This window comes from Dermacentor albipictus, chromosome 4 (genome assembly GCF_038994185.2).
Source record: "Dermacentor albipictus isolate Rhodes 1998 colony chromosome 4, USDA_Dalb.pri_finalv2, whole genome shotgun sequence".
NCBI lineage: Eukaryota > Metazoa > Arthropoda > Arachnida > Ixodida > Ixodidae > Dermacentor > Dermacentor albipictus.
In genome coordinates this window covers 128,268,098-128,292,349 of record NC_091824.1, presented here as the reverse complement: position 1 = coordinate 128,292,349, position 24,252 = coordinate 128,268,098, and the positions used below count along the sequence as shown (strand labels likewise).

The 24,252-nt window shown below is 43.7% G+C and overlaps 2 protein-coding genes across 3 annotated transcripts in view; one reads left to right on the top strand and one right to left on the bottom strand.

Moving 5' to 3' along the window:
• The window catches only part of LOC135899515 (neural cell adhesion molecule 2-like), a 113,466-nt gene that overhangs the window by 42,067 nt on the left and 47,147 nt on the right, over nt 1-24,252 (top strand). For both annotated transcript variants that reach the window (XR_010563632.2, XM_065428788.1), the window contains exon 2: nt 18,930-19,265. Coding sequence is in view for 1 of the 2 variants with exons in the window: in XM_065428788.1 (XP_065284860.1) it covers nt 18,930-19,265 (336 nt within the window). In the remaining variant the exon portion in view is untranslated. The remainder of the gene's footprint in view (nt 1-18,929; nt 19,266-24,252) is intronic.
• Nucleotides 1-24,252, bottom strand: part of LOC135899502 (uncharacterized) — a 530,261-nt gene that overhangs the window by 482,186 nt on the left and 23,823 nt on the right. The gene's annotated exons all lie outside the window — the stretch shown is intronic.

Below are 24,252 nucleotides of genomic sequence, written 5' to 3'. Positions count from 1 at the left end.
TTATTTGTTTTCCATTCTCTGACGAACAGAAAGTTCGAGTTTATTAGGAAAGCCATCCCCATGCAGGATAGTCAGCGAGTTTGTAAATTTAAAGCTAGCATTACAATATATTCAGTCACTACTGATTCACGTGGGAAATCGTAGAACTCAACCAACACTTGAAAAGGAAATAGGCCACCATATTTTTTTTTCTTTCATGGTTACGTGGCCTTTTCGGGATCACTGGAAATAATGACGAAGACAAGGCTGCTCTAAGATGACATGAAGAAAACCACTGCGTCTCGATTCAACTCTCTAGAACAGATGCGACAGAGGCCACGAGGCAGCCTCACTATTTGGCATGTAGACTCTCGTAAACCGGGTCGAATACCACACATGAGGCGTGCCAGAATGCGTAATATAATCCCTTTACGGCCACTCTTGCCTCCAATCAAACAGTGGAGACGCGAGGAATCTCCGCTGCGTGTCACTTGTGGTTGGAAGCTGCCCTCAGGAGAGCTTATTCTGCACTAATTGCAATGGGTGACCTTGCTGTATATACGTATCAGCGGCGGCCAAAACTAGTACAGACCAGAAAGATCTCCGCGGCTACCCGATGCGTCACGGCTTCTCCAAACAACATCTCTGACGTCGTTGCAGCGTTGTATAGCCCAGAAGACAGACGCCCCAGAACGTGGATTTATCCTGATTCTTCTGCTTTTCTCTTCGAACCAGGGTGAGTCAAATCCCGACGTGTTAAGACGGATGGGATCGTCGGAATCTTCGATGGCAGCAAATTTTACTCGTGTATATTACAGTGATGAACCTTTTTCGCAAGCCTGACGTAAACAAACTGCATGCCATCGCTACGGCATTATTATTCTGCAAAGTTCTACACTAGGCAGTTTAATTCGTACCGTCACTTATTACTTAATTATTTCTGTCTAGTTCAATGTATCAATATATCAAATGTTCAATGTGTCAAATGTTCAATGTGTCTGTTCAAAGTGTCAATATATCTCTTTGTATATACAAGTTATCAAAGAAAGGCCATGTGGAATTTCGCTATTCCTTAGCCTTTTAGATAATAACTTCATAGTCATCAGGGACAACATTGGTGGAGATGAGTGTAGTCGCTGTATTAAATTCTGCCCTGTATGCCTTCAAAAGCGTACGCATTTTTATGTCTTACTCATGTCCTACGAACGCTACAAAAATACACATGATTAGCTGAATGAATTGCATGGTCATGAAGGGCTTCGGCGTGGTTGTAGCCCTCTTGGGCGAATGGCGGCACCTTTATATAACCGCAGGACGCTTGTAACGCTATACAGGCTAAATTACACTGCAGACATGCAGTTTGCTTTCGCGGTCTTTAATATATGTGCACCCTCGTGAATTTACGGAGAAGCAACGACTCTAAACTGCCTGCCTCCTCAAAGAGGCAAGCTCATGAATTTGCTAAAAATGTGGCCTTTTCGCTTTGCGATGTAGTTGTTACCGGTCTACCTTTTTCTTTCGCTTGCATAATGCATAGCAGAGGCCTACTCAGAACTGCAAATACCATTTTTATCCACGTTCTATACTTTATCCAATGCACATTCTGCTCGCTGCCAGCGTCATCTTGCAAAAGTGTTAGACATCCAGTCTCGGAAACACTAGGCCCCTCCCAAGGGAGCAGTACCTTCATTCAAATGAAATGAACTCTTGTTTTGTCTTATTCTAGCTGTGCAGAAAACACTTCGTTTCGGGAATATATATATATATATATATATATATATATATATATATATATATATATATATATATATATATATATATATATATATATATATATGTATATATATATATATATATATATATATATATATATGTATATATATATATGTGTGTGTATATATATAGTGTGTATGTGTGTGTGTGTCTTGTTTTCATGCCTTTCAAGTGTCCATATTCCCTCTTTATGTCTTGAGTTTGTAAATTTTTGACGAAGTGGTCCTCGTTATTCATATGTTTGGCGTCACAACAGTGACGGGAGCAAGCAGAACTCAAGAAACGAAGACATCCGTCTTATGTGCAACTGATGATTATTGTTTTTTTTTTTATTTCTCTCTCAATGCTGTGTTCAAGTCACTGCTCGTACTTGCAAAGAGATTCAATATTTGCCTTATTTGTGCACTATTAGGATAGGAATGCTTGTGTTCGGTATGTTTCTTTCAAGCGCATCTCTTTTGTACGACAGGTTTTAAACAAACCAAAGCCTCGGTATTATAAATACTGTCAATGTGGTGTTTTCAATAGCTACTGCAATTTATCTAAATGCAGTAGCTGCGACATGTACAATTTGTGGCTAAAGCAGCTCGAAGCCAAGTTGTATTTATATGTATCTAAACGACCATTATAACTAGTCTTCATAAATTGCCAAATCATCGCAATCAAGGTTATTCTTGGCAGCCGTCAAGGGTTTATTGTCCTGTTTGTCTGGAATGCTGGAATCTGTCTCTGAATAAAACATTGGGCAGAACAGGATATTAATGGCGCTAAAGAAATGCATCGCCGCAGAAATGAGCGGCGCATAAAATTCAATTTACCTGTGACTCAGCTTTCTCCTTGGCATATTTTCAATGGCAGACTGCAATATTCTACTTTGTTTTTGTACCACTCTAAGCCCTGTCGAACCTACCACTGACGCGGTGGCAGACTCGCATCAAAACGCGACAAAGCAAGCGTAAACTCAGCGTCGGCACGTCGCCAGAACAATCTTCGCGATGGTTGAATAAACCCGAAACCTGGCACGCGGAGTGCGCGCCGAGCTCAGTCAAGGAAAGGGAGGCACGGCGGCATCGCCAAGTGTTGTCGGGGAGGACGCTGGAAGTGCCACTTGCTAGGCTTACTGAAACGGCAGCCAGCGGCCGGCTCCGTGTTATTCGCAATGGCGACCAGTGCCGCATCTTATCCGCATGAGTCACAGGTTGAGAACTCCGAGTCTCTCGCCCCGTCGGTGGTTGGTTTTTTACGCGTTCGCGAGACACCTACGACGCGAAGGAGGATGAAGAAGAAGAGCGGTGGGGGCAAGCGTCGTCATTTCCAGATGACAGCACTCCCCCGGATTCCCGCACCGCGGCTCGGAGCGAAATTCTGCGCTTTCTCTCTCACTCCAAGCCCCCTCTATATCGGCGGCATACGTATTCGCAAGTCACTGCGCTGAAAGCTACACGCTCGTAATACCGTCGTCTGTCTCCACGATATCGCTGTATTTCCTTTCGCCGCCGCGTGGGTCTTCTTCGTGGCCGTTTTGCCAACTTTGGGTGTGCGGAGACCACTGGCAAAGTGGCGCGAATTAGATTGCCGCCAGCCGTAAAGCTCAGCCAACCCTAAATGGAAGGCGAGCGAACACGGTGCTGCACGTAGGGTAAGCGCAAACACATACATCGCTGCCGCCGCTTCGTGCGTGAAAAAGAAAACAAATGCGGGAGAAGCAAAAAAAGGAAGTAACAGCGCGGGTGCAGCAGCGAAAAGCGAGCCGTGGCGTGCTGCACCATCTACGCAACGCCCCGCTGCTACAGAGAGCTCTCGAAAAGACTGAAAGACGGGGAACCCTCTCTCCCCTGTTCCTTTCTTTTCTGAAACACCAATGCTTTATCCTTTCTTCTCTTCTCGTTTACAGTGTTACTCTATGTGCCGGTCGTTTCTTTTACTTCTTCTCTCTCCTCTTCAAGCCGAGGCTCATCTCTAGCCACTCGAAGACAAGACGCCTCGCGTTGGGGAGAGTGCTTCGAGGGCTCGTCGCGAAGAGGCTCTCCCGAGGCCCTACCTCCGTTCTCCTTTCGCTTCTTGCTTCGCCGTCCCATTTTTCCAAGCGTGCCCTATGAGACCAAGAAAGAATGCGGTGTCACAAGTCCTTGATGCACTTCTTAAACGTTTTGAAGATAAATTTGCAACAATAATTAAGCGGCCCCAAACTAGTTTTATGCCAGCACAGATATTACACATGACCTCTCCGATTTTCATTCAGGAGCCTCTCTCTTTCCCATATGTTTGCGTTCGCATGTCATTGCACCAGGACTGTCATCAGAAGACCCATCAATTAAGCTTGTAACACTAAGGCACTGGTGGCACAATACCATTATCACCTGTAGTGTTAAATCATGATCACGCTTAGAACGCGGTTGCTTCTTCATCTCTACAGTTGTTCACTTTTAGTTATGAATGTACGTGCCATTATCAGAGAAGTAAGCAACTAAGGGTGTAAATAATACAAATAACCCTAACCACCACGGTGACGAAGTGGCTATAACGTTATCCTGCTTAAGAGGAGGTCACAGTTTCAATATGTATCCGAGGCTGCCACATACGACTGTTGGCGGAATGCAGAATCATTCGTTTTGTCAGATTTCGTGGCAGGCTAACGAATCTCTGGTGGTCGAAATTATGCGGCACTCCTGGACGATGTCGTTTTTCTTCTAGTCACTCGGGGCTTGGGGACGTTAAACACATCACTCGAATATTAATGTGACCGCGTTCTTATACTTAGCAGTAAAAGTAATGTCACCACCACTTAGAGGGAACAACTTTCCTCGTTCGTTCTTGTTTGACTGTGAAATGTGCGATATAAAAATCAGGCTCTCGCTTCGAATGCGCGCTATTGCAAGATTAGAATCAATTTTAACGTTGAAGTTCTTGCTGCATTTCTGAACACAAATTCTAAAAGGCGTCAAAATTTGTTTATATCTGCACTCCAGAGGTTAACCTTTAAATTTCTCTCCGCTTTTGGCATCCGGTGTTCACGCGTAACAACATGAAAAACTTATCTTGACGTTGCCATGTTTCATCCCTCTCCTTCCTTTTTTTCGTCTTACTGTTTCTTTTTTTGTATTGCTTTTGTACGCCTTCAGTAGGCCTTTTAGCTACATGTCTCTGTTTCATCCACACTTCCCTGAAGCCAGCTGGGCACGACGCGCTAGTCGCCGCTATATGCCCGCACAAAAAGCGATATGGGCGCTGCCGGTAGCTATGGGCAACACGTGTGCCCAAGCGGCTGCCGAAGGTGACCACGACGTAACTCGTTTTGAAGGCCCAACCGGTCGTTTTCTCGAAATACACGATCAATACTGCCCGGCGGCGAATGGAAGAAAGGGTCGAAGGATAATATCAAGAACAAAGAAGAAAAGAAAACATCAGCGCCTGACTTGGCCAATAGGGCGTGAATTCCGGTTCCCTTGTTTCCACGTTATAGCGCACCACGAAGCCATCTGCTTCAGTCGGGTGGCGGCTCGCGTATCCGATAGCGTGATCGGTCCGGTCCGTTCGATCCTCCCACCTTCCCACTCTCGTCTTTTGTGACTTCCTCCCACAGCCTGGCAAAGCTTATTTTTCGTTGCTTAGACAACAGCTATATGTAATTCAAGAGCCAACCGCCTGCCTACACTTCGCCCTCCCCCCCTCTTCCCCTCCATACACCCAACCTTACAACAAAGCCCTTCGGGCGTGGTTTCGATACTGCAGTGAGTGATGAATGCAGGGGCTAAACGAAAAGAAGGGTGAACCGTTGGAGTTTCCCTTCTTGACGAGCACGCCCGCGCACTCGGCCGCAGTCGAACAGTCGAGGCTTCTGGTGCTGTAGTTTGAGCGAAGTGCGCTGCTGTCTGAAGAACGTCTTGCTGCTTGCTCGGCTGTTGTCTCTTCTCGCTTGACCGACGTCGAATTGGGACGCACGTGAAAGGCACACACAAGAAGAAGGCACCAACGTGCCTTGTACTAGGTCTCCATAGAGCGCAAAGAAAGTGGCTCGGAGGTGTGGTAGCGACAGAAGTGGGCGAGCTGATGGTTGAAAGGGGTAAGCAGAAAAGTGAGAAGGAGTTTGTCAGGTCAGCACAATGGGAAGTAAAAGCTGGCCAGCGACAGTATACTAAGAAGTCATTTCGAAAGGTCATGGCTGAGCGGCAGTATCGCGTTTCGCTTTTCTGGCACTTTTACTGAATTTATGACTTCTGTCCATCCTTCTACGTAAGATGAATCTGTTGGGAAGTCTCTCTCACAATCAGCTGTCCGAAAACTCTCTATAGGTCCCCTGCTACGCTCGCTTTCTTTTCCTGTTTCTTTTTTTGTTCTTTGTTTTCATTTTTTTTAATTATAGTGCTTGCACTATTGAAAGTATGGCATCTTTGTCAACTGCCAAACTTTACCTAAACGTAGCAGCAATTTTGATGATACTTATAATGTCGTTTTCTATGGCGCAAGGGCAAGCTATGGCAAAAGAACGCCAGGCACGTCAGTTTTCAATGGCGGATTAACTACACGGTCACCTGTTTTTTTTTTCTTCGATGCAATATGCAAAGTACCATAATACACTTGCGTCTGCGACAGGCCACTGAAATTACTGTTCCTAAATCATTTGTTCTCCTCACGAACAATGCTACCTCTAGAATCCACAATAGTGCCGAACTGAATTATCAGGGAAAACAACATTAAAACAATATTACGTAATTTAATATCTCGATTTCTCGCTAACCGGGCATTTAATTCCCGCTCACCCCGATGAGTTCATCCAGACCTGCAAAAGAAGCATTACCGTTGTTGCGCTTCCTTCAATATGTATAAAACCTAACACAACAGCCGACAACAAAGTTTGTGATTGCACGCGTAATGCGTGACTGCCTAAAAGCTCCGCATGCACTGCCACGCGAACCAGCGTTGCACTTAGTTGTCCCTCGGCGTAGGCCACGCGTAAAAGCTGCCGCACGCACGCAAGTCGAGCGAAAGTGCGCGCATACGCGTCGCGCGGGCGGAAGCCCTGCACGGAAGAGAGCTCGCCGCCGCGGCCCCCGCTCCGATCTGCAGACTTCCCCACCGGCTAATGTCTGGGGCAGGATCGCGAGTGTGACTCTACGGCAAACGCCGCCGCTTTCGTGACCGCCGGCGCAGAAACCAGCCTTAGTCGAGCGAACGACAGGGACCGAGCCATCGATCACGTATATACGCGCTGACTTTTACGCGCATATATACCCTATGCCGTGCAGCAGGCGCGCCGACCCGGGTCCATAGACAGGGAGAGCGGATATTGGCCGAACGTGCTTACACTTCGTCGCAGCAATACCGTGCAGCGATATCAAGGAAGAGCTTGGCGCCTGCCAGACGGAGTTCAATATGATGAAGCTGTTAGTGCTCGATGATAGAACGGTATGGCACTGGATAGTGCCTCTTGGCAAACCCATAACGTCATTTGAGTTGATGATTTTCTCACAAATTCATTTTTTGGCGTTTCCTTATTCGGCAAGCAGGATATGAGCGTCTGCCGAAAGCCATCCTTACAGAACCCACCGTCTACAAAATTATTGGACTTAGTTCCTACAAGAACTTCCGTTTACAGAGTCTATATGGTGAATGTAAACGTTGAATCGTCAAAGCTCACATGAGCCGTCGCCAAGCAAGTTGTTCTCTAAGTGGTATCTCCTGTTCTGACAAATGAAAGGAAAATATTCGTAGTCAAAGCAACCCGTAAAATCTCTAGCACTCCTGGACTTTACGTTAATATGATGGCACAATTTCACAGGCATCGTAGACTGTCAACTAAGCTATGACTTTGCACATTTGAAACTATGCCGTGCAATCAGTTCTTAAGTTTTACAGAATTTTTAAATGTTACCTGTAGCAGATAGTATAATTCTAGTCTTTGAGCTCTATTAATCAGAGAGAGGGACATTTTTGCACGCGAGATTGAAACACACATTCAACTTATAAAAATATCCCAAACAGCTTCCTAATTATTTCATGGCACATAACGCAATCTGCGAATTGTAGCCGGTTACCTGGCAAGGTATATACAGTTAGAATTAATTTTCAGTATGACACCAGTTTCGGCATTATCATTGCCAAAGCGTGGCAGGGATTACATGGGCGTTCCAAATACTTTCGTGCTTCAATGCCTAAAATAAAATAAGTGCAATAACAGTGCATTTTTCTCCGCTTGTTTGATGGCAAATATCTAAAAAACTTGCCATCCTCAAGATATGTTCTAACTGGCTATGCCGCATAAACTCATTGGTAACAGTAAGTCAATTTCGATATGTACCGTAAAGTAATTATAAGAAGGTAATCAAGGAATGTGAGTTAGTTAGATGATGGTGTGTTTAGATTTCTCGCGCATGTTGTCCGCTTTTTCAAAAGTTCCCCTCAAGGAATTTATTTATGCTATCCGCCACCGGTGATTCTTAAAGAGACCGTAAAGCTTAATAATGGTCACACCGTATATCCATGTCTTCACAGGAGGATAAGAAAATTCGGCATAGGTAATGTATACCATAAGGTGCGTATTGCCAGTGAATATCGCGTGCCATTCTCATTTTATTGGAGCAAGACGCTGCGTCGTATTAACGAGACAATACACGGTCGCACGCTACTGCTGATCACGTAGCCCAACGCGTTTCGCTCATTTCTTACCCGCCCTCCTTGCCAATGCTTCGTTTTCATGGCCTTGCGTGACTTCCGTCCACGGCCACGCAATCACGGCTTGGTATTGTTTTTAGCCACGAGGAACGACGTGGGATGGATCCTTAAAGGAGCAATTAACCACGTTGACGTGCAAAGGAAAAAAATATAAGTGAAATATAGAAAACTCGAACAGTCTGGCGCTCTCCTATATGTTTCTCTTCTTTTTTTGGGGGGGAGGGGGGTCTTTTTAGAGATTTCTTCAATGTTTTTTAAATTTTTCTTGTCGTTTATTGTCCGAAATAAAGCGACGCGGTTGCTATGGCAACCGCGTCGCCAAGCAATTGCTATGGCGAAAGTTGGGCTACACCGAAGCCACCCACCTGACTAACGTACGTTAACCGCACAATATGTCGGTGTGGGACTTTGTCGAAGACATCAAATTGTACATGTACATATAACGGGCATGCTCTTCACACGTTATATGCTGCAGGGCAAACTTTCCAGCTAAAAATTAGAAAGATACGCTACGGCGATTAACTATTCGTAATACGGAATTATGTAAGGAAGCGCTTACTGAAAACAATGGCGCATTAGTCTACAAGCATGACAAACTTTAAGTACTTTTGTTGTCGCATTAAGCATGACCAGGAACATTTGCATACGACCTCACAGACCATACTAAGAAAAATGATTCTTCTCTAAGGAATCCCTATTCAGTAAAGTGAAATGTAGCTCCGACGCACTTATCTAGACGGCACTTTTATATATTTCTCATTCATTTAGATGTGACCATGTACCATCATTCATAATGCAGTGCACCTTATAACGTGGCATAAAATTTTTCACTTTTAGGAGATAAATCTCGAGATGCTATAACGAAACTGCGTGCTACTGTGAAAAACAGAAGGTCTGCTATTATTATAGCTGTCGGTCGTATAATTTATGCGACTGCCAGGCTGATGGGGCCATATTAAAAAAAAAGGAAGCTCCTTATTCCAAATTCGTTCACTGACATTTCTAAGCGCCATAATCGCTGATTACTGCTTATCAATGGCGAGGTCCTGTTTTTTGCTTCCCGTCGCTTGCGGATATAAACACCCTGGTTCTGGAGGATAAGAGTGCTCTTTCGAAGGCTGCTCTACTTTATCTCCCTTAGAAGTAAGCCGCCAAATGAAACTGGCAGGGCATTTTCAATCAAAAGGGAAGTTCACAATTCACGTGGTTTGCATATTCATCTCCACACATTTATAGCAAAGACAATTATGGAAAGTCTTTAGCGCGAGCAATGAATCATCGTATATTTAACTTCATTTGCGATAGTTCATGAATATACGAAGTAGCACAGTAGGTAGCACGTTCATATATATATATATATATATATAATCATGGTTTCCGTGGCATCCTCGAAAGACTCGATAATTCACCCAGATTATACGATTATACTTCAGCGAAATGAGGGCCATATAACTGTTGATGTGTGGGCACATATTGAATAGTGTGGGTTAATTTGGGACTAAATGAAAATAGCTAAGCCCCCATTTTTCCGCCATCTTAGCGGCGGTATATGAAATGCTTACAAAGCGTACCCGCAGCTCTGCGAGAACCACTAGTGGCAGTGATTTCACATCTGGAAAGAATAGGGGATTGTCGTGTATGGAAAGCTTTAAATGCTTATATATAAAGTTAAATATTGTGTTTGACCATTATTACTGAACAATAAGTATTTCCTGTAGTTGCATACATTATGCGGGACGCGTAATTGGCTCACCCAGTTATCCGCAACGCTTCCCGCGGTCCTGTGCCGACACCTTGAGTCCACAGTTGGTGGAAGTGGCAAAGTAGGGGTGGGCAGGGTGGGGGACATGTTAAGTGTATTTGTGCGTCCAAATAACTTTGACGATTCTGGTTTAGTAATGAGCTGAGAAAATAATTACAGCACTCTCGTTTTCGTCCTGTTTCCATGCGTTATAGGGGGCGCCCACGGTCATATCATCATCATCATCATCATCATCATCATCATTCGCTGATGCTGATGATGATGATGGTACCCCACGGTACCCCACGGTGATGTAAACGAGTCACTTTGTTAATATTTTGGAAAAATAGGGAGTACGTTCGGAGTGATGTGTAGGCAGAGTTAAAAGTTAAATTATATTCTGGTGTAATAGATGCCGAAACCATGGTGTGATCATGAGACACGCCACCGCGGGAAACTTCGCATGTGCATGCGAATTTACATGTGTGGGCGAACTACATATAAAATTTAATTAGGCAAATGCACGAACGCATTATATATTGGGACAATTTTAAACCAGTGAGTAATATGCGGCGAACGCTTTAGTGTGCGTGATGGAAATATGATCATCACAAACTTTAAATGCAATCGGTCAAAAAGAACTTCACCGGAAATTGGCGTGTAACTCGACGAGGTCGAACAAGTCCGCAGTCTGTTTGTTATGCATTCAATGTGAGTCTCACGTTCATAATTCTGTTTCGTAACGTTAGCGTGAACAAAGTTACTTTCGCTGCACGCTATTCATTCCCTTTGCGATGGAATGAATTTTTGCAATAGGGGCAGGAAAAGGGTTTGATATGTGTCGGCGTGTGCCTTCCCAGCGTAAATCGCGATCAGCCCCAATCACGAGAAAAGGAGTTTGCGTGTAGCAATTCATTGCAAAACACAAAGGGAACGCTGGCAACTTCTTTCGGGGAGGAAATTGCTTCTAACATATGCGCTGCCTTTGTGAGGGTTCTCGGACTTCAAAAGCACGTTCAACCTTGTTCGGCGCAAACAATATAGACTAAATTCGTCAGGGAGTACGCGAACCATCGAATATAAACGTAAATCTATTTGGCAGGCGCTACATCTACGGGTTGTCAAAACTCTATTGTTCTTATACAATTAAGGGCACCTCAAATGTTTGGGAAATGTGTCGACAGAACCGGCGGTTATCTATTCGGGGTTTCTCTTGCAATTCAATCTGTTTTTGTATGTCTGTCCTTCATTGTTCCTTCACACAATGGAACAAGGAGCAAAGTGAACGTTATTGAATATTCGTTCTTCTTTCTGTGGGTGCTCTTTACCGGTGCAACTATTTTCACTTTTCTTTATATTCACGTCCTTTATTCTTTCGTTTATTATATTTTTTCTATGGACCTTTGTTTCTTCTAGAGCAGGCAGACGCGGTGCCCCTTTTTATGGCGTTTGCAGCTAGCTCTTGTGTCTTCTTTCTGTGACCATGTTGGTTTATATTATTATTATTATTATTATTGTTGTTGTTGTTGTTGTTGTTGTTGTTGTTGTTGTTGTTGTTGTTGTTGTTGTTGTTGTTGTTTTTGTTTTTGTTTTTGTTTTTGTTTTTGTTTTTGTTTTTGTTTTTGTTGTTGTTGTTGTTGTTGTTGTTGTTGTTGTTGTTGTTGTTGTTGTTGTTGTTGTTGTTGTTGTTGTTGTTGTTCACTGAAAGCAAAGGGAGGTGGGGTCCTGATTACGATCAATCAATCATTGAGATCCCTTCGGCGTCCTGAGTGAGAATGTGCAGCCGAATGCGTCTGGGCGGATATTTTTGGTGCTGGTAGTAATAGGCTATTAGTAGGGAATTTCTATGTTGCGCCTGATATGAATATTGAGCTTTACATGACTGTTCTAGCCACTATCAAAAACTTTAGATCGGCCATAAAATATTCATAATTGGTGATTTTAATACTTTTGGAATTTTCTGGCAAACTGGTGAAATTTCAGCCCGTTCTTTGTACTTATCTGCCAAGTGTAACTCGGTACTTGATTTTATATCTTTCACATCGCTGTGTCAATTTAACATTGTCCCGAACTCTTGTGGCTTTGTACTAGACCTATATGCCTTACCAACGCAGAAGCTGTGACGGCGTCCTGTGGTGATTTTCCCCTTATTAAGCAAGATAAATACCATCCCCCACTTCATATTTCATTAGAATCCGCGATGCCTAGCAGCATGAGATTAAAGAATACAGCAACACCTCGGTCTTTTAATTGCTCAAGCAAAGATTACGTGGGTCTTTACCACTATCTTAATAATGCGAATTGGTCTTCAGTAGCAGAACTAAGAGATGCTAACGAGCAAGTCACGGCATTCACGAATCTTATTAACGATGGAATGATGAACTTTATACGACTAAAAGGTGCTAAGAACTCTAAATGTCCCCGCTGGTTTTCTGCTGAACTGAAAACAGCTTTGAAGCCTAAAGACCGTGCTCACAGGAAGGCACAGCGTACAAATCGGGAACACTCGCATTGATATGTTAAAATGTACATGGCACTCTCTAAACGTCTTTACAAGTGTGATCTTTCCATCTGTATTGCACGGGTGGAAACTAATACTTCTACAATAACAAAATATTTCTAGAGGCACGTTCGTGAATAGTCATTCAACAATACAAAACAAGATATCTCTCTACTTAGCGGCGACAGCCAACTTGTTCCAGATGTGGCGGGCGCCTTCGCCCGATACTTCGGGTCTGAGTACGTTACAGGGTACCGTAACCGAGTTAGTCAGCTTCCTAATTAAGTTTTCCTGGATTCACGTCTACCCCATCTCAGAAGAACTTGTCTTTAAGGGCATGAAATGTTTAAAACCGTGTTTTTGTGTGGTCCTCATGACATTACACCTGCTTTAAGAGGCTTTAAGAGGTTCCAGTGGTTACTTGTATTTTTTAATTCTGCCTTAAAGACGAACGAATTCCCAAAAGCTTGGAAAACAGCGCGGGTTGTTCCTATCATTAGGTCAGGGCTGAAAACTGCTGCGAGTAACTATAGGCCTATTTCTCTCCGCACTCTGCACTCAATAATTTCATTCTTTATCCAACCATCATTCCTCAGAAGCATGGGTTCATATTGGGACGCTCTACAACTACCAGCCTCGTTAGCTTCATGATGCATGCCTCTCAAGCAGTGTTTAAGGACCACTCGATGTCATTTAATTTGACCTCAGTAAGGTGTTTGATGTTGTGTGCCACAAAATACTCCTTCAAAAGTTGACACAACTTGACCTGCACCACTCTGTCACATCGCTGATACGAAGCTGCACCAACGCAACCGGTACTGCTGCGTTAGCATAAACGGTCAGTCATCATAACTTTATGCCGTTACAAGTGGAGTTCCTCAAGGGTCCGTCCTGGACCCTCTTTTTTCGCTATTTCTTAACGACGTTTTGGCAGTCATTCAAAACTGTTCAATTTTGTTATATGCAGTTGTCGCGAAACTTTTCAGAGTGCCATAAAATGTTAATGATCGCGCCGCTCTTTAGAATGACACTGCGAATTTTGCTTCATGGTACACTGGAAACAAGCTCGTCATAAATGCATCAAAACAAAAGTTGTAAGCTTCACGCGGAAGACAAGCAGGACTTTATTTCCCAATAGCGTTAAAGATATTCTCGCACCAAGAGCTCAGGCAATAAAGGGCTTTTGAGTCCAATTCGATAGCGCTCTGAGTTTCTCGTCCCACGGTCAACACACGAGGCAGCATGCACTTCGAACGCTCGGCATGGTATGTCGGGTGACGAGAGACTTCAAACAAGCTGGAACATTTGTAACCCTATATAATAGCGTATGCCTTGCAGTTCTTGAGTACGCCTCCGTAATTTGAGATGTCACTTGCAGGTCAAATGCTGAACTTCTCGAAAGTGTACAAAAAACGTTCGCATCTATATTTAAACATCAATTCTGTCAAAAGCCTTCCATCTCCATAGAGCTAACACACTCACGTTATTCTCACAAGTCGGATGTTCTTTTTCTCCACATTTTATTACATGGAAAAATTTGCTGCCCGCACTTGATTTCTAGTGTGCGCTTTTGGATTCCGCAGAAAGGCACAAGGAAACAGCGCGCCTTTCAGCCTTCAGATTTTTGTGACCCTCTATCTCGGGTGCAGGGGATATACAATGCCCATTCAGAGTGCCTGGATATCTTCATGCCTAATTTGAATACTTTCCTGAAAGGAATTGCATAGGAATTTCAGTAACTGAACAAAAAAATACCTAATATCTGTCGTGTGTTCTGTCATTGTGTAATCCTTTTTCTGATGAAATTACTCTTTTCTTTTATGTGTGCGCGCGTGTGTATGTGTCTGTGGGCGTGCACTGTTTTCCTGTGCATTGTTTGGCCGAGTGCGCCAGCACCAATACCCTCAAGGTTGTCCTTGCAGGCACTTTAATAAGCAACTTTGGCTATTATTATTATTATTATTATTATTATTATTATTATTATTATTATTATTATTATTATTATTATTATTATTATTATTATTATTATTATTATTATTATTATTATTATTATTATTATTATCACTATTTTTTTTCCTCGTATCGGGATTTGTGGACGTTTGTAAGTACACGTGCCCGAGGCCTGCGCGTAATGAGGCCTCATTATACCTGTCCTTTCACGCGATAATACGGCGCTGGAGCTCTCCGACAGCACTAGTGACACTGCGAAAAAGAGGCAGAGAGCGAAAACGTTACTCTGTGTATATGCACATACGCCCGAGACGACCACCCCACTTCCTCGTGGTTAGAACCCGATCCTTTGTGCGGCACCGCAAGTGAGGCGTTGTTTGCCCAAGTGAGCGGAAGACGGCGTCAACTCTGTTTGCCTTGAACACACGAGCTCCTCAGGGGAGTTCCATTAGATGCTCTTTAGGCGAGCACAAAGTGTGTGTGGCCCTCGGTGGGAACGGAGCCCTCATCTGACCACATCACGGGCGGCTGGTCCCTGCGGTGTGAGCGCCTCTTTGGCGTAGGCTCAGTGAGAGTCTAGAGAACCGAAAACATGGTCTTTTTTTTTTGCGGGAGTACTTTTTCTACGGCCTCAAAGTTTATTTAGGGAAAAAACATACAGCTTTTCATGATCCAGATACGCGATTCACGGGCCCCTATTCTGTAGTTATCCTTGCGACATATCTGATTTCTAGCTTGCAACTTCTCGTGTGATTTTATATCTGCCTTCCTGCTTTTTTTTTCTTTTGGCGCTGAACAAACGAATGCTTCATGAAAAAGAAAGAACCCGTCTGGAAATGGAAGTTTTAAGTACGACCAAACATGCTGCTCAGGGACGCCTCCGATTCAAAATTTTTGCTGGGTAGCTTTCTCAAAACATTCATTCTCGTACGTGTTCATTTTTGGTCTCATTCGGTGAATGCGTTGTTTTAGCAATTTCATTTCAATCCTCGTTCGGCACGTTTCCATCTTCTTTCGTTGACATGATTTCTGTATTTTTCTTCTTTTACAGTTTTTCTTGTTATTTCACAACCAGGGCAGCCAGCTGCGAAAAAAAAATTCTCAGCCATGTGAATGATCTAAACAGAGCGGTTCCCTCTCGCGTGAGCCATGCCACGCCCAAGTTCGTGTCTACACTAAGGTCAAAACAAAAACAGAAAAAAAGTTAAGAGAAAGCCAAAACGTTGTTTTACTTGTTTCTCTTTTCATTCCTTCTTTAGTAAGTTTTTCTTTTGTCTCTTTCATGGCCTGAGAAAAACACGATGCGGCCCTTGGTAAAAAAACTGCCCATAAAATTTCATCATTCAGCCAGCATATATCCCTGGCATGTTGTTCGCTCATCCGCTACTAGAAATTTGGCAGTGGCTGCGCATTTCGGGCTACTGGACTGAGCCGTTATGGCCATGGCTACCACATGCCTCTCGTACATCGTTTCTTGCATTAGTACTTGCATTTTCCTTCTTCTTCTTGTTCTTCTTCTTTTTTTCATTTTCTTCTTCTTCATCATCATCATCATATTATTATTATTATTATTATTATTATTATTATTATTATTATTATTATTATTATTATTATTATTATTATTATTATTATTACACGCAAGATTACCAGAGAACATAAACCTTCCCATGTTTCTTCCTGTCATCACCAGCACTGAACCGCCCACAGAATACAAAGTCTTTACAGCGCTTATTTTAATTATCTGAATAGAACGTTCCTGGAATGTGGAGGCTTCCCACCGAGAGTAGAACCGGGGCTTACCCGGGATACTGTTTCCAAAATAAAAGTTTATTCCTCCTCCTCAAATAGTTCTTTTCAGAGCATTGCGTTGTTGAGTCAGGTTAATATATTGTTCAAGTGCCCTTCTCTTGCTTTTTCTTTTGTATTCACCTTGCGCCTTGTTTTATGTACAAAGCTATTCTTTTCAAAGTTGTTCTTTTATTCATAGTTTGTTTATTTATATTAGCCGGCAGTTTCTTTTTCTTTTTTTCAATGTATGCGTGCGCCAGAACTTAGACCTCATACTTGTTGCTGAGCACCGTAAATAAACGGATTGATTGATTGATTGATTGATTGATTGATTGATTGATTGATTGATTGATTGATTGATTGATTGATTGATTGATTGATTGATTGATTGATTGATTGATTGATTGATTGCGCGCTTTCAGGCAACGCAATCGCAAAGCCACATTCGAAGGTGAAATCAAGAGTGAGCGAGATAAACGAAGACGGAGATGTAGGGATGTTAAGCAAGGAGGCGTTTGGTTGAATAGATAGAGTCAAAGAGCACGCAATCTTTGCGCACTGCTTTTCTTTTTCAACAAGTTACACTTCCGATTTCTTTTAACTGTAGGCTCTCACTCGAGAGAAGAGAATGCGGCCCGTATAAAAAGCTTTCAATAAGCACGCTGCCAACAGACTAAGACAACCGCTTCCGTCCTCTCATGGGAAAATAGCCGTGGAAGGTCACGCTAGGCTGCGCCTTCTTCCATGGGAACCGAAAACGAGGCTGGGACGCCACTTTGCTGGGAATATGCCAAGCTTCCTTTCACTCCATTGTTCCGTCAGGAATTTCGCTTCCGTTATCTTAGTTCGCACTCGCAAAATTTTGAATTCATTAATAGTACACAAGGCACTAGGTGATAAGAAGCGGCAAAGGAACAGATTTTAAAAAGAACGCAGTGTCCGTTTAGAAGCTCCCACGCACAGTTTCGAGTCGCTGCATTCCCGCCTCGCATAACTGTCGGGTCTGATACGGAAAAATTGTAACATGTATTATACCTATAGGCCCATTTCAACGAAAGATAAGAAGAGTTCTTACACGAATTCCTTATTGCTTTGTTTTTATTCCCATATTAAATAAGATAATTTAGGCAGGAAAACTGTGCTGGGCACTTCTGGTTTGTTCTCTGTCATCTTAATCACAAAACAAAATAGAAAGCAACCAAATATTAGTATGACATCCGGGAGTATCAGAACTTTGCCTAGATGTCTTACAAAACTAGCAACTACAATGGGACTAACTAAGTTATCTAAGAAAATTACCCTAAGCCAGCTATGATAACGTGCGCCAAAGTGAATAAATATAGCTATTCCTTGTGTATTATTGGCCATCTCAGCCACCTGACGGAACTAGGAGACTGAGAACAAGCACTTCAATTTGGACTACTTGGATTTGATCAAATGCCTAACAAAACGAAACTCGGCGCTCACCAACCCTGTCTATGTCCTTCGCCTTACTACTGAGTTTTGTTTTGTTACCAAGATGGCTCAGAGGCTTCAAGGAGGCTTCGAGTCACTGCCAAAACTTTGTTCGCCTGGTTGTGCAAAAACGCACTGACCATAACGGGCCTCGGTAAGTTATTCAAGAGAGTGAGTGCAAGGGAGCGATGATAACGTCAGCTTGCGCATGGTAAGAACATCTAAAAATATGTGATTGATCCACCGTAATGGCGCTACTGCATTTTACTTGCTTATGGTCAGGAATACCCATACGCATACCTGGTCTGCTACCTGCCCCAGAGTGATCCAAAGACGGTACCCTAAGACACCCTAAATACGCAACATACTTAGTTTGCTTGTACGAAGCATGCAGCTTTAAATGCGTTGTTAGGGATTCCTGTACAATAATCAGCTGTCGTAGCCGTGTGCAGGGAAGATGCACAAGCATAATTTTTTTCCACACAGTAGCGCTCTAATGGAAAGCTGGTTGGCCCAATCCACACAATAATACAGTAGAGCTAAAGCTCCCGATAACTTGCGCTCATGATAGCTCCTTTGAACGCATTCCACATAGCGCAGAGAACACAGAAGTGCGCATTGAGTATTCACAAACAAACGCCCTTGAGCCTAAGGAGTACGGACGCAGTAAAAGTGTTCTGCTTCTAAAAGAAATGCGGGGGTGATTTAGCTGTTGGAAAGAGGTTCACATTATCGGACACTCATTATGGAGGACGCAGATGAGCGCAATATTTCGTAGTGCACTTGAAAGCGCAGTAAATAATGAAATTTTCACGGGCGCGATTATAAGACTTGCCTTCTTTAATCGCGCTATTATGCGGGTATTGCAGGTGTCCTTGTTTGACATAAGCTACCGGTTTCCCGTTGTGTCAGTAGTGTTGTAAAGATTGTCATGTAAGCATGCCTAATAACAATTTAAAGAGTCACCTGATTAAATACCCATCAAGTTCTGATTGAATATACATCCTCTAACGATCTCTAGACGTTAATTTCGTCACTGAAAGTTCTTGTCTTTTTTTTTCGTCCATGCAGCTTCTATAGTGTACACGGCCGTGGCTGGTGGAAAGGTCGCGCTGCCGTGTGACATCAGCCCGCCGTCGCCAGACGACTCGGTGACGCTCGTGCTATGGTACAAGGACGAAAGCCTGGCGCCCATCTTCACGCTTGACTCACGGAGAGATCACGTAGACCAGGCGCGACAGTCTCCAGCTCCAGGACTCGAACGGCGACTCTTCTTCGACATGGGCCACTCACCGGCCCACTTGCGGATAGACCCCGTGCGTGAAGGAGACGCTGGCGAGTATCGTTGCCGAGTGGACTTCCGGAGAGCCCGCTCGGTGAACACCGTGATCAACCTCAAGGTGATCGGTGAGTTTGATCCCGAACACGGGCGCATTATGCACTACTACTCGGTGATTGTGCACGTAAGTGAAGTCAACCTAAGCCGCCTATAGATAAAAGCAGCTAATGACAATTTCTCACGGCACCGCATACCTGTCAACTGGAGTAAGCAATGAGAAAGGATCATCGAGATAATGCAGCAGACTGAGATGGAGGAATCACTCTTTGTTTTAGCATGATCACTCTGAAAATCACTCTTTAGATTGGTTTATATGGCTGACGCATCGCACCAAAATAGGACGACAGATAGCAGGACAGTTTATCAGCCAACTCTTAACTGCTACGAACTGGAGAGGTGTGGTTTTGTTTCAACTACACAAGGCGGTGACATCATCGCGCGAGACGTCAAGCGCTAGCGCGTTTCGCCAAGGCGATGTCCCAGAAAATGCTGTGTGCATTTTAACGCGATAGCATTAAGGGCCCCGGGTCGCAGAAAATCCGGTGTCAGTGTTGGCGCCGGCAGCGATGTGCGTATGAGATAAATCATCCCGAACCACGCATCCCGATCCACGCAGGCCCTCCGCGTAGCGCATATGCGTTACCGAACTAACTGAATTTATCAAGGTAGAGTAAATCCGAAAATTCTTAAAGAACGACATGCACACAACCTACAGACATGATACCGTAGGTCTGTAATTTGAATATACGAGAAAACGTAATTCGGTTATATGAGGAAACTAAAACACAAACCCCTTTTCCAGCTGCCGTTTGAGGGTTGTCTTAGTGTAGGAGCGGTGCGCCAAGCTCGGTTCCTTGCAAAACCATCAATATGGCGTTGCAATGGCATTACAAGAAAAAAAAAATAACCAGAAAGCTTTCCTTCGTGCAAAGCGTTTGCCGTCGGCGTTTCCAGGTAGACATTATGGTCACGTAAGCTGCATTTGCCGGGAAGCGTGAGAAGCAGTCAAGGATCTTTGAATGCTATCGCGTTTTCCTCTTAAAGGCGAAGCTTAGGCGTCCTCTAATCTTTTGTGCCTACGCTACGCTAACGATACTGCGATTAGCCTGACAACAAAGTCAGAAGAAGTCAGTCCATGGTGAATTATTAGGAGAATTTGGAAAGATGAAAATGCAGTAAAGGCGAACAAGGATTAATGGTGCTTTCGCTCTCGAGATAGATCAGCCAGGCTATTCCCTCTTTTTGGCAAAGCGCTATAAATCTTTCGTTTCTTTTTCTTTTTGGCGCGAATGCTACAACTCAGTTATTGTCAGCCTTTTACATATTGCTGCAAAGAGCACGTCTCCCAAGATCAGAGAGCAGATCGTGTCGTTACTCTCGGATGAACTTGTAAACTCGTCCCGCGTTTCCCTTTAATCTAAGACTTTGTTTTGGGGGGGGGGGGGGGGGAGGGGGGGGCGTGGGGGGGGATAAGAAGCTTAGTGCGCCATCCAGATGAGACAGTACAGGGCTTGTTCACTAAGTGCGCCCACTATATTCTAAATTTATGTGTATAAGCCCGCATATTTAATAGAAGAAGCGTCAAAATGACAATTTCTCGGAGGAGCCCTCTTAACGATATATCACTTATTTAAAACAACACCGAACAGCCCTCATGTTTCACGGGCCAGAGGTATTTGCTGTACAAATGAAACCGGCACTTAAACTTTGCCGTCCCTTATTTACGAACGCAGCAAGCATGGACTTGGAACCCCAACGCTCAAACATCCGTGCCATGGTGAGGCCTATATATATATATATATATATATATATATATATATATATATATATATATATATATATATATATATATATATATATATATATATATATAAATATATATATATATATATATATATATATATATATATATATATATATATATATATATATATACACGTGAGGGCTTGATTACCACTTCTCCACGAATCGACCCGGTTGAATCGTCTGAATAAATATTTCTTTAATCCTCTGCTGTTGTCGCTACGTTTGATTTTGGGACGAGTGCGAGCGCAAAGGCCACGCTTTTGGAAAGGGATATATTGCCACGTTTTACCGACTGTGAAGAGCACAGACGCAAAACCATGAATCACAGAACGAGCTTACTTGTTGGGCGAACCTGGGTCCACAAAAACAACTGCCACTCAAAGCACAACAGCAGCAGCAAACACAGTCGGCGATCGTCGAAATCTGATGAGCGGGTTAAGCGCATCGGCTTTTAAACTTGACTCGTCGAAGCTTCCAGCGTAATCACTGGTGCCCGCATACCTTCCATTAAGCACAACACAATTTGCGTCGCGTATACAATCGGGTTACACAAGGCTCGGTGACAAGCAACAACGGATAGAACAAGTCATAACATCGCAAAAATTTGCTATGCATGCAGGCACGACCCTGCGCCTTGCGATAACGTTTAACATTTGTTAGTCGGTGAAGAAACGGTCAGCGGAGAGCGAAAAAATAAGTGAACGCGTCAGTATCCATGCATGGGCTAAAATGAACCAGCCGGCTAGTCCGATCTCTTATTCACGCACGAGACCCAAGCTAAGATAGCGTTCGCCCTCAGAGAGCCATACAGGGGCTTTGCCAGCTGGTTTCTGCTCTCCTTTTTTGCTCATCAAGCCAGAAGCTACAGACACGCGTGACGAACAAGTTAATTAAGTAGCCGCGAACTGAGCGTGTTTAAGGCGTGAAAAAATACTAGAATATTTGGAGGAAGAAACAATGAAGACAAAGGTAATTAGGAGAGTGTGGAATCGTGTCTCGAAGCTTGACTATAAAAATAAATGTCGAAAAGCGTGGCTGCCTAATCCCCCTCTCGTCTCAAACGCCAGAGCTGGGCAGTGAAGCTTGTTTCGTTATTCTTCTGTGCGTGTAAGACGGACTTGCCAAACGTGGCACCTTTCGCATCGGACAGTCCTGTCCTCGTAATTGCCAGGGTAAATTCGCGTGCGCTTCCCTAGTACTCAGTCTTCTTTCAATATTGTCGCTTCTAACGCAATTGTTTCTTCATGAGGTTTGTTAAAGGGATGCTACAGCGATGGTAAATTCCTGGAGGCGAAATAGGCTCGAGGCGCTGAGTAATCTGACTTAATTAGGACGTGGTAGACACTGTTGGAGGAAGACAAAGAAAAAACAAGTGATGGAGGAGCCAGATTCACTTACAGCTAGATGCTGAGTTTGCACCACTCCATCCTCGGTGTTTTGTTAAAACGAAGTTCATTTGTTTAACTACTTTGTACCGGCTGTTTTATGGCAGTTAACTGTATGTGGCAACTAAGAATTTGCTGGCAGGGTTTGTTGTAGCATTCACGTACTTCTAGGCTTGTTCGACAGTTGACAAGGAAAACCATCATCATCGTTGATTAGATAATTAAGCGGAATGTAAAAATACTCTAAGGAGTGCCACATGACGGCAAACCATATGCAGTTGGTTTCACTCAGCTGCAGCTAACCATTTTTTCTTTAATTCTCCGCACAAATTGCGTGAAACGCTCTGTGTATTGACTTATACGACAACTAGAACAGCGAAATAGCTCAAGAAATATTTACTGCACTGTTTTTATAGAAGGAAATCAAAGCACGCAAAACGGAGACATACAAATAGTCGGTGGATTTTATATGCATGCCTCCACACATTTGGCTATACGTCTCGACTATGAAATGAAACTTGGGCTTGAAATTTCGGGTTGTTTGTGGGTTGTATACAATTAAAATGGAAATACGCTGGTGTGTCTTCGTATACAACGCGCATCGTGTCAGCGCATGCACAACATCCTGAAAAATATGGGCTATTGAATTTTGCTCGGTTGGTCTTTGTTGTTTATTCCCTATTTAGTGTCTCTCCAGTATATGTATCTATCCATGAAAGAAAGCTTCCGTATACGGAAGACAAGCTTAACTCTAGGAGCCAAAATTTTTCGCACGAAATAGATGAAATACCGAATGCTTGACCAAAGCAATTATCCGGTTTGCAACTCTGCGCTCGGGGGAAGAGGTAAATAGACAACGCGAAAAGCACGAAAGATACGAAATGACTCTGCCAGCTCGAGCACAGGGAAGGTAAGCGACAACGGCTGCTGCCTTTTGTAACGTCCCAATGCTCACAACAAAAAAAGATTTTAAAGAAAATCCGAAGACGCCTAAGCACTCTTTAAGAGTTGCTAATGCGAAAGCATTATTGTCCAATGGAACGGCGCTGAAGAGTCCTTCGAGTACTCCGCTTCAAATTATGTACCGTAGCGGTACGTGCGGCCCGAGTCAGAAAGCAGCAGCAGTATGCGGTGCAAACGCCGCATCCACGACTGACGTCCTGTGCGGCAAGAGACCGAGGAACCAGCAGCGGCCACAAAGGCAGACAGGCGCGCGCAGCAGCTAAGCCCAATGGCGTGAGAGAGAGAGAGAGATATAGATAGATAGATAGAGAGAGAGAGAGATACGGGCTGCGCGCTGGCTACCAAGACGGCGGCAACCGTACGCTCGCGTCACGTGACTTCCTTGCTGACGACAACTAGCGTCGCCCCGCGGCGTCGCGTCACCGTTGTGGCGCGCAGGTTGCCGCGCGACTGGCTTCTCCAGGCACTTTGCGTGTATTCGCAGGCTCCTTTCACGCTAAGAACAATTTTATGTAGCACGTATTGAGCGACAGAAAGCTCTATCGGAAGTTTTTCATGTCGCTCTACAATTTTCTCATTGACACTTTTCATCTAACTATAATATTTAAGAAGTTGATTAAATATTTAGGACTACTTACTTAACTTGGTGGAATGAAAAAAATTAATTTGAGTATCTCCAAGCGACGGCAAACATATTACCTTGGTTCTGCCGAGCTACGTGGCATTCGCTTATTTTTGAACTCTGGCCAAAGTTAGCTAGGACACCCTGTATCGCGCATTTCCTTTCGTTTATAATAAGGAATGCCCGTATCAATATGCCTTGTACGTGGTTGCACCTGCTTTACGGGATGAACTCGTACTGTCCTCTTTTTATCATTCCACGGGTTATGCTCTCATAATC